Source organism: Silene latifolia, chromosome 4 (genome assembly GCF_048544455.1).
Source record: "Silene latifolia isolate original U9 population chromosome 4, ASM4854445v1, whole genome shotgun sequence".
Classification (NCBI taxonomy): Eukaryota; Viridiplantae; Streptophyta; class Magnoliopsida; order Caryophyllales; family Caryophyllaceae; genus Silene; species Silene latifolia.
The window spans coordinates 73,574,291-73,586,100 of NC_133529.1; the positions used below are offsets into that span (position 1 = coordinate 73,574,291).

General features: G+C 34.2%; 1 protein-coding gene across 1 annotated transcript; it reads right to left on the reverse strand.

The window, feature by feature from the left end:
- Positions 1–2,642: 2,642 nt before the first annotated feature.
- LOC141653579 (indole-3-pyruvate monooxygenase YUCCA6-like) lies at positions 2,643–6,741 on the reverse strand. Its single transcript, XM_074461400.1, has 4 exons — positions 5,500–6,741; positions 3,466–3,714; positions 3,241–3,366; positions 2,643–3,131 (listed from the first exon to the last, which is right to left on the reverse strand). The coding sequence occupies exons 1-4, from the start codon at positions 6,229–6,231 to the stop codon at positions 2,937–2,939; spliced, it is 1,302 nt and encodes a 433-aa protein (XP_074317501.1). The 5' UTR covers positions 6,232–6,741; the 3' UTR covers positions 2,643–2,936.
- Between the last annotated feature and the right edge of the window lie 5,069 nt (positions 6,742–11,810).

Here is an 11,810-nt window from a genome sequence, read left to right on the forward strand (position 1 = left end):
GGCTTAAAAGGTTTTGACCTGAGTTTGACCCTAAATACCGTCTCATTTTATCATTGCTTGCAATTCTTTCCTTTTACGATTTACTTGTTCTGGTTCCTTTCGTTGCGCGTGGGAGATTGATGCTAATTTTTCAACATATTTGGGGGGTCATTAAGTAAAATAATTAATGATTTACAATGACTTTTGTGTAAAATCGTTTTATAGAAGAATTACCATTACATATTACCTTTTGTTGATAAAAGTATAATTTTCCTAAATAGTATTTTATCACTTAATACATTTTTAAATATTTTAATATCATATTATTCTCTTTATTTTTGGTAATTAGCCCCCATTATATTGATCCACTTTTTGTGAGGAAAAGTGATCGATCTATGAGGTTAAATATAAAAAAATTGAGGAAGTATCTCAATATTGGTTGAAAAAAAAAAGAGATTGTACACTTCGTAAACAAAGTGAACTATTATTTCTATTGTAAATTTGTTTTAGGCTCTTTGGTTTTGTGAAGTGGACTCTCTCTCCTCCTTGTGGGTGCGGCCCTAATATATTTTTCATGATTTAACATTGTATTGGAGCCTAACATTTTGTACTGAGCCAAAATATGCCACCGGAGAAGGGCCTCTTTAAAGGTTTGATAAATTCCGACTCCGATGCGCTCCCATAATTTCGTCCTGGGTTAGGGGAATTCCAAACAATTAGAGAGTACGTATAATGTAATATGTTATTTTGATTTTATAATGTTGCTAGGTTGTACTCCCTCCGTCCTGTCATTTATTTACCTATATTTTTGGTACAATGACCAATGAAAGATGAGAGGACCAATTATTTGATGATAACTAGACAAAATTGAGTGTGGAGGATCGATCATATTGTTCATCAAAAGTATTTCCAAAATAGAAAGGTAAATGATTAACCGAAATGCGTTAAAATAAAATTGATAAATAAATGACCGGAATAATCAAGGGATTATATTTGTAATCCTTGCAATCGGTTTGCATGTTTCTGCTTCATATGTTAAGTGATTCGAACCAAGTGGTGTTAGTCCAGTGGTAGTCGGGTTAAACCTTGAAGCTTGCAGAAGTGCAGGAGTTGAGAGGTCTCGGGTTCGACTACCAGCTGGGGCGATGATCACTTGGCCACCGCAGCCCTGGTCCGAAGGGTTATTGGCCTACATGGTCGTGTGGTGGTGCGGGAATGCATGGACCCGGGGGGATTCAACCCCTCGTCATCAAAAAAAAAATATATCTTTATATATTTTGAGTTGTTCGATGTTTTCTTGGTTGACTATCGTAAATTATTTCAAAATCTATTTACAAGTATAGCTCACAGCTCTAAAATCATTTAGACGGCCTAAGCCTAACATAGGACCACAGTAAAAAAAAAAAAAAGTAAAAAAAAAAATGGAAGCCAATGATCAAATTGAGATGGTCCAAAATTAAATGTGGGGGATATATACCATGTGTACCATGTACGTGTATTAGAGGGAGGACGAAGAGAACGCCTATCATTAGTTTGTGGATTATATCGTCCTCTGCCTGGACCACGACCAGCTGGTGCAACGTGCTATGTAACTATTTTATTTATCTCAGTTAATGATAAGTTTCGTTCTGACATGGGAGCGAGTTTATTTTGATAAGTTCAAAGAGACTTTATTCCAAAATTAATTGAATATGGAGTTACTCGTAAATTACAATGAGAAACACCTATACATGAGAAATCTTTTGAGTTAAAACTTTACCTTCACAATCTCTCTCACATGTAAGGTCCCATTTTCTATCAATGAATGCCTTTCTTTTCAAACTTGTGTTTAGACAAATGGGAACACTATTCTTTTCGAGTCTGTTAATCAATTGGCCCATATCCAACTCACAACCCGTACCACAAAACCATAGCAGCTCTGCCACTATGATATAAATTTGTTACTAGAGCTGCACTCACATAAAACTATAGAAGAGAGCAAGTTTTGACTTTTCTCTAATTTTCTCAGCTTTTCCCTCCAAACAAGAGAATATAACTAGGGAAAATGTAAGAGAATATAACTATTTTCAAATACATTTTGGGTAAGATAAAAAGAAAGTAAGATTAAAACTTTATAAGAACATGTATAAATTTATTATCGTAGGTGAAATTTCATTCCGCTTTTATTGAAATACTAGAATGTAATTAAAGAACAAACGAAAATCTCTTCATATTCCACTATTGTACGTTATTCGAATTAAATTAATCTAACATAACTTGTAAATTATGATTCAACTTAAATACAAAACCAAATTATTTCAATCAAAATAACCCAAAATCATATAAAATGGAAAATCTGAAACAAAGTTTAGATAATCAAGTGTAAACAACTCAACTCGTAAGTTGAAACTACTCAAACTCCAAATCACTATAATAATACATCAGTAAAAACTACAAGTCGCAACCTTTGTAAACGATCCACATAACGATTTGTTTTTTATTTGTCTAAAAAAGCATGTATTTAGTCGCATTACAATAGAGGGAAAGAGGGAATTCGAACCTGAAATCTATTGTCCCACAATACCTCCGTTTTAACCACTAAACTAAGACATCTTCGTTTCCAAACAACAATTTGTTAAAAACTGAAAAAAAATCCCCAAACACACACACACTGACACACGTTCTTAAACCTTCCCAGCTAACAAATCTTGCTTAATTAGTGATCAAAAAATTACTAATGTACAATATTTACAAATTCTACAGAAGCCCAACATAAAGATCTCTATTTTTTTTTTTTTCTTTTGGTGGGGATGTGAACCATTGTTGGTACCAAAAGTTATGCCATTATTAGGACCCATCTACCAAATTTTCTCTAATTAGCATCATTAGCATCTACTCTACTTCTCAAAATGGTCAAAATAAATTATGATTAATTAATTAATTAGCTTAAGAAAGTGATTAAGTGAGAACGATCCTGATTAGAGGTAGTAAGATGGCTTCGATTCAGAAACCCAACATTGCCCGATATCTTCGGCTATTCTCCTAGCGTCGATAGATGCACCTAACAACCCTCGTTTTGTGAATCCGACTGCATATAACCCGTGTTCGCCTTTCCAACCATTAGGAAATGGCTTTCGTGGTAGTCCATCATCATGTGAGAACATGTTCTTTTCCTACAAAAAAAAAAAAAAAAACAAAGTTCAACATGCATTTGAGAAATATTATCTTTAATAATATAATCCTAATATATCTCTAATTATATCAAATCGATAATAATTATACCTTTAGCCAATATGGCACATTACTTTTGTATCCAGTTGCTAAGATAATAGCATCAAAATTCTCCACTCTTCCATCAACAAATTCAACATTATTGTGAATTGATAATCGATTGATGCCGGGACATACCTACATTAATATATAAAATATCGCATTTTAGTTATACTTCTTTGTTACTTTTGCAGTTAAAAATAATATTATCATGAGACTGATTCATACGAAAATTACCTTAATCTCGCCGCATTTAATCTTGTGAAGAGTTCCAACATCAAGGACGGGTGTTTTTCCAGATAAATTTTTGAGTTGAAGGGGTCCCATTAAAGGTCTAGTCAACCCTAGTTTGGATGTGTCACCAAGTATAAACCATGCTACAATTAACAGGAGTCGGTCCACCATGGTTATTGGTAGCCACTTTATTAACCACATTGACAATCCAAATGTTGATCTTCCAAACATTTCCCTTGGTAGCACATGAACCTTCAATTAAATAGTAGATACAACCATTGTAAGTTTAATAACAAGTATGGAGTATTATTTATAAAACTCAATCAATTAGAAGTTTACTAGTAGAGATGTTAGCTAGGTTATCTGATAAAATAACATTATTGCTTAGCAATACCAATTATAAGTGTTAACTAGGTTATCAGATAAAATCATTGAGCTAATAATACGTATTCTAGCTTGAACTTGTAATCCGTCAGCGTCACTATTAGCTTAGCTGTACCAACCTACTTATATCATTTATATAAATAAATAAAAGATTTTAAGTATTTGCTAGTTGTGGAAATGGAAAGGAAAAAGGAACTAAAAAACTTGCAAGTGCCCTAGTGCAAGATTATAACAAGGTGTTTCCAGGCAAATTGTGCATCTTTAAAAGAAAAGCTTGGAATTTGGCCAAGTAAGATCCAAGTGTGTTTTTCAGCCAAATATTGCGCATGCTTGAGCATCCCAAGAAAGTGAAACATTTTACATTTTGCAAAAAATATGAAAGAATAGTGCTTGGAACTTGAACTCACTAACTATCCCATCAAACATTTTTACTAATATATATTTTAGCCTTTTATTATGACTACTACAAGTGCCTAGTATTTATCAAAGATCAGGTCTTAGCCTAATAGTAAAAGATCAAGATCGTGATAATAAGTCACATTCAAATCCCTTCCTATACATTCAACTGACCTTTGGCCTTATTTGACAAACAAATAAAACAAGTGCTTAATATTTTAATCTTGTGTTTATAATAAAGTTTTCTTTGTTGCATTATACTTTTAACAAAAGAGCACACGCACACACTAAATTTTCAAAAATTATCTAATAACATATGGTTAGAGTGCTCTTGTTATGATTGAGAATCTATTGTTGATTGACAACCTAATTAAGAAGATTATTACTAACTAATGATCAAAAAAGAAAAGCACCCCATTACAAATTTACTAATTAATTAATTAATACTATAATGTTTATTCGTATGGTCCATTTACTTTCAAAAATAAGCCTAAATTATTCGAATGCTAATACAAGTTCTCTTTGTCTTAGTGGAGAATTAAAAGTTGGGCGTGTATTAGGAGGGTGTTAAAAGGCTAAACCAACACTAGCCTTTTTGAACATTCAATAGGATGTTATGATTATAAGTGAATGCAATTGAACTATATACACCCTCCCTCACTCTTAATCTTCTTTATAAATCATAGTGTAAGTCCGTTGTACAAGATGCGACCAGGTAAAAAGTAATCACTTTTGAAATAATCATCATTTTAAAGTGGTCACTATTTAACATAAAATGATTACTATTTTTCATAACATGGTTACTTTTTATCTATCGCACTGCCTGATGGCCGTCTTAATAATTACTAAATCTTCTTAGTTATCTCTTCCTTTACATTAATGTAATGCCAAGATTGGCATCCCCTAATCAAAATAGAGAATTGAAGATGATCCTAGTGACTATAATAAACTCTTATGAACGTAAACCTATCTCATGTTACGACTCGACACAATATAAATGGTTTCGAAAATTTAGCTTAGTGGTTAAGATCTAGATGAAGTTAATGTATACTCCGTATATTATTATCTGATAAATTTGCTCCTAACTACCGCATTATTAAAGACTTACTAAAATGGAAAACAGCGTTATTCAGGGAAAATTCGATATTCCTCTAACCCTTTCTTTATTCTGTTTTATAATTTTTTACCAGAATAATATTCTAATTAAAGATAAATAAATGAGTGAGACGATAGTTTACTATTGAAAACGGTACTCACTTTGTCGCGGACCACAATAGAAGGCATAGCATCATGATGACAAAGGTCCAAACAAACTTCCATTCCTGAATTACCACTTCCCACAACTAACACTTTTTTACCTCTGAAAACCTCACCACTCTTATACAAACTTGTATGAACTATTTCCCCTTTAAATCCTTCCAACCCTTCCAATTCCGGCGTCACCACCTCCGCATTCTCCCCCGTTGCCACGATCAACCACCGACACACGTACTCCATCTCTGTAGCCTCTTCCTCGCCTTTCATACCGCCTTTTTTCGTTGCTTTTACCCTCCAAAACCCTAGGGTTTGGTCAAACTCGGCTTGGTCAACGGTCTCATTAAACCTAGGGTTTATGTCAAATTTACTAGCGTACCCTTCCAAGTATGAGATAAATTGCTCTTTATTAGGGTATGTAGGGTAGTGTGGAGGGAAGGGTACTAAGGGAAGTTCACAAAAACTTTTAGGAAGATGTAACCTTAGACGATCATATGTTTTAAGTTGCCATAAAGAGGCTATACAACTTGATCTCTCTAATACTAAGCTTGGCACACCCTTCTCCTTTAAGCATGCCGCCACCGCTAAACCGGACGGGCCTGCCCCGACAATTACCGGACCCGATACGAGCATGCAACGGTTCGATTTTGACATATTGTCGTCGAAACGATACGGATCATGTGCTAGCTTGCCTTCAATTTCCCTTAAATGGTTATAGGAGTGATCATAAACCATGGTAATTTAAGTTAGTAGCAAATTATATAATTTAGTGAAATATCGAATATAATATAATATTTGTAATGAGTTGTGAAATGTTTAGTTGTTACTAATAACAACTTAAACTAAAATTTAGGTTATGGGAGATAGAGAGATAATAGTGGATGTTATACATGGTTAAGTAGAAGGTACACATGTTTATATAGGCTAATTATATGGAAGGGAATTTTGAAGTTTGAAATATAAGGAAAGATTCACTTGGAAGAGATGATTCCCTTAATAAGTGGTGAAATGAAAAGCTAATTAGTATATTATTATCACTAATTATTAGTGATAAAAATGGGAGATTTGAATTGAATGAATCTTGTGTTTTGATCTCTTCAAGTTGATAAGTGGTTATTGAATGAAGGAGGATGAGAGGAGAGCGGCGAAGGGTACGGGATTAAATGAGCATTCAACACCCAAGAGAGAGATATAGAAAAAGTAAGGTAGGAGGAAAGAGAATGATATTGAATAATGATAATAGATAGACTGAGAATGTAGGAGAGATTGTGATGTGTCAATATATATATATATATATATATATATATATATATATATATATATATATATATATATATATATATATATATATATATATATATATAAGATACTATAAGTCTACCATTTTAGGTTGAGTCATGAGTCCTCATCGATAGATCGAGAATGTAGGAGAGATTGTGATGTGTCAATATATATATATATATATATATATATATATATATATATATAGAGAGAGAGAGAGAGATGAGGACTCATGGACTCAACCTAAAATGGTAGACTTATAAGTATCTTTATATATATATATATATATATATATATATATATATATATATATATATATATATATATATATATATATATATATATATATATATATATATATATATATATATATATATATATATAGATTCGGGATCCTGTTGTGAAACCATCGAGATAATGAGAACCATGAGAACCACTCATAGCCATTAGATTTTAAGTAAATATGGACGATATAGATTGACTCGCCTATTCTATCCTGAGTCATAACCCACACACTCCAACACTGTCATTTTAAACACACACGTTATGCTTTCTCGTTCCTCTGTCTTTCTCTCACTTCGATATTTTACAACCCTTCGCAATTCTATTCTACTCTCTCCTCACTTCCGTATCATCACACATCGCCTAGCATTCATCTCTAATTGTACACTAAACCGCCATTACCGTGACTTCATCAACAGACTACGATGATCAACCGATTTATTATACACGATACTCTTGCTTTATTCCTTAAAATTTAGGTAATTTCTCAATTTCCCTTATTTATTTCTTATTCCTCAATTTTTACTATTTTAATGCCTCAAATTAATTGATTAGGGTTTTATTCCTTAGTTGTTCTACATTCTTTTTGTTTCGTTGCTTTCAAATGTCGTTTGCTTTCAATTTACCTGCATTTTTGGCTTATTACCTATTAGTCTATTCAATTTATGTAGTTATTTACTGATCTATCATTATAATTTTGTTCCTTGCAGTTTTTGATTTCTTTATTTTACGTATTTATTCACTGATCTATCCTAGAAAAAAGTCTCAAGCAGTTGAGCGGGTATTAGCTTTGATTTAGCCCATCCAAAACCACTTTATGCTAGTATGCCAGAATGTGTCAGGGTTGTAAACATCCCAACACTACTTTTATGCTAGATTAGTGCGTAGTTCAACCATCTTAACATTAATTCAAGGAATAGTTATCAAAAACTAACTTTTGTAGGACTACTTCTTATCCCACATGGGTACCTGCTCCTACCTTCTAAAGTAGAGAACTATTATCCAATGTGTGTAAATAGGAAGATATGTGGAATGTCAAAAATTGTTTAATGCTACCACGTTGCATTGTGCTTGCTTTGAAGTATTAAACTTTTACAGGTGAGGCCATCTATGTCTGATATTCATTCTCAAAAAGTGTAACACCCCCATACTCCGAGTGCCTTACCAGGACCACTCAGGTATGAAGACATCACCATCTCGGTTGCCCGAGGTATGATAATCAAATAGACAAAACAGAAACAACATTTATTATAAGTAATTTAATGAATAAGTACAATCCTCAAAACCAAACTGAAAGTACAATACATTATTCCAAAATCTTTCTCAATCGAAATGTAAATAAATACTAAACTACAAACGGAAGACTCTATCGTCATGTCGTGGCCATCCCGGCTATCCCAAAGATCATCTCTATACTGTTCAATATCGCTCACCATCCCCGAATGGATCACCGCAGTTTTACAAAACAACACCGGGGTCGGTACTAATCACACAATCAATATAGATAACAACAATAAGACAAATAGACAGTTGAACTGTCATACACACACACACCACCAACTCCCATCATCTCAATATCGATCGTCCCTTTGGACCGATCCTGCCCGATGGGGGACAATGCCGTTCCCACCTAAGCCCCGCTCATCGTACGAGCGATAACCCTGTCCATTAATGTGCACATCCCCTTTCGTGGCGGGTTCCACGAAGGGCGAAACTAGGGCGTGAGATCACTCCCGCAAGTGACCCCACTCAGCCGAGAACGCATCTCGAGAACCATCAACAACACAACCACAAGCACAATTACAAACACAATCATCATATCAAGCAACTAACTACAGCACATCACCAATATCCCATTATGGGACTAATACTGAGTAGGAAATCCTACCTGGAAAGCACAACACGCAGACGATATCTACAGCTGTCTCAAAACGCCTCTTCTATGAATTCTCCTCCTAACATATAACATATAAAGACTACCAATTACTTACTATTCATAAAACCCCCAAATCCCAAATTAGGGTTTAACCAAACCTAGCAAAACATTATATAAATTATATTAAAAGCTTACCCTCGACGCAAGGAATCCAACGACACGAACTACGATACGAACTGACCGTCTGAACTCCGGGAATTGTTAAGGATGCGATTAGGAAGATGACTGACTGCTTTCTCTCTTAAACAGGTTTTAGGTTTTGGTAAAAGTGAATTAAAACAACGACGATTATGTTTAAATACCCTAATCGCATAATTAACAAAACCTGCGAAAAACTCCCGTAAATAGGACACTCGATCGAGTACCCAAGGTACTCGATCGAGTATTTTCTACTCGATCGAGTGCCCGACTACTCGATCGAGTGCCCAACAGGTCAGAAACTATTTTATTCTGCAACATACCCTTACTCGACAGAGTAAGGGCTACTCGATAGAGTACCCCCAAGACTATAAATACGGAGTATTACAAAAAGACTGTCTCTATGGAGCATTTGTGTCCAACGCAAAGCCATGGGCAAGGGTGAAGTATGTGCATTTCAAGTCTGGATCGCTTCCAAATGGAGTTCTTCCAGATATTAGATGCTTAGCTGGAACAGTGGAGGTGTCTTTTAATCGGAAGGGTGCTAATGTGTTTCCTCCTACTCCAGCCCCTCATAAAAACTGCCCTTACATTTATAATATGACTATTAAAAAATAATTTAGAAGGTAGCAACTTCTCTGAATTCATCATTACATTAATTTTTGTTGAAGTCAGTCTTTGTCTTTGGTGCTAAATTTTGAGGTTGATTAATTAAGATCTTATATATGTGCTGGAGCAGTGGAGCAATTTCTTTTCTGTGTGAGACTTTTAAAAATTCTATTTTGCAGTTGGTGTGATTATATCTCTTTTTATATAATTGCTAACCTTTTTAGTGTATCTACTACCTATTTTAATGTATGTTATAAACATTTTAGTGTGCCTATGAAAAATAAGTGTAATATTATCATTTTATTTGTGCTTGTTTTAATGTAGCAAATGATAAATCGTGATACTTTAAGAAAACCCTCTCCTGGATCTCGACATATATCTTCGGGCTTTTAGAATTTTGAATTCTTATAAATCTGGGAATTATGATGTTGTTAAGGAGCCTGAGTTCTGAGTTGTGATGCCGGTGAAAGGCTTGAGTTGTGATGCAGGTGAGGGGTCTGACGGTTGATCATGTGTACTAACAGATATTAGACCATGATCTTTAGAGTAACGGAAAAGGGTTTTGATTTCTCTTTGGAGCAATAGTATTATGTATAGCCCTTATTTCATCTTTGTTTAGTGTATATTAAAGGCTATTAGCTCAATGGTAGAGCGAAGTGCTAATTTTGCACAAAGATATGGGTTCGAATCCCATATAGCCTATTAAATAACAAATCACATGATTGCAACTTGTCGAGATGAAGTGGTACAAGTACAGTACAACTAAGATTAAGCTTGCCATTATCATACTCCGGCAAAGACGAGCATGCCATAATTATACTCGCGAGTGCAGTAAGAATGCCAAGGAGGGATCATATGTAATAGTTTTGTAGTGATCAGAAGTTAAAAGACTAGTAAAGAAACTGTTGTAAAAAAAACGATGAACATACATTTCGGTTTTTGGCAATATAAATGTAAAAAAATACCAGTGTTTCATAGCCAATATGGGAGTTGAACCCACATCTTGTGCATTACACAATGCTCTACTATTTGAGCTAATTGGCTTTCAAAATAAGTAAATGTAAATATTCGTAATGTAGAAGCGGTAATGACTATATCAAAGATATTAAAAACTGATAATTTCTTTCCAGGTGAAATGTAAACATATTAATAACCAGTAACCAAAAACATCACAATATTAATTACATCCCTTCTTTCAACAAATATCAAAGCATTATAAGATCAACATTAATATTATACAACCAGTTGCTATCCTTTGAATGAAGAGCAACAGTATTGTTGCTCAAAAATCCAAAACCTATCTTCAATGTCACGCACAACTTCTTTTACATGTACCCTTGAGTGAGGGATAAAGAATAGAACGTGAGCCTGATTCCTCGCTTTCCAAATACTATAAGCTAGAGCTACATGACAAGGCCAAATAAACTTCCTCTTCAATTTAGCTTGATTCCTTTACTAACAGTTCAGGAGAATAGATGTGAGTGTGTCTCTTTATCTACTCCGTAAAGTATGCAAACCTCTCCACCATCATGCCCATTCCAATCACACGGTCCCTTGTTTGCAGCCTATTAGTGATCATATTTAGCCAGAAAATAAACAAATGTATAGGTATATTCAGATTATTCCAAGCAATGAACCTCAGTCATTCTTATCACGGCGTTAGAGCATCAGATAAAAGGTATGAGTAGCAATTTGGTTATTACCCTACCTATGAAAAATAACTCTTGACAATGATCATAAAATTCACTAATTTTAATTTAAACCCGTTCCGATATTAATAAGGGAAAGGGTTTAGGGTTGGTTAGGAGGCTCCGTCTAATCGAGCCCTAAATCCTTTCTCGTCCTAAAAGAATGACAAGAGTTTGGGGTGCAATAGCCTTATCAGTGCATGAAGTAGCCTTCTACATGCATGAAAAAACAATATATATGCATTAAAGAACCTTGTACATGCATGAAATATATAAAATCTCGTTGTTACATTAAAATAAGCTAAGCGACTACAATGTTACTGCCTAACCCAATCATAAACCTTAAACCCTTCCATTTTAGGGTTTAGGTCTTTTTGACC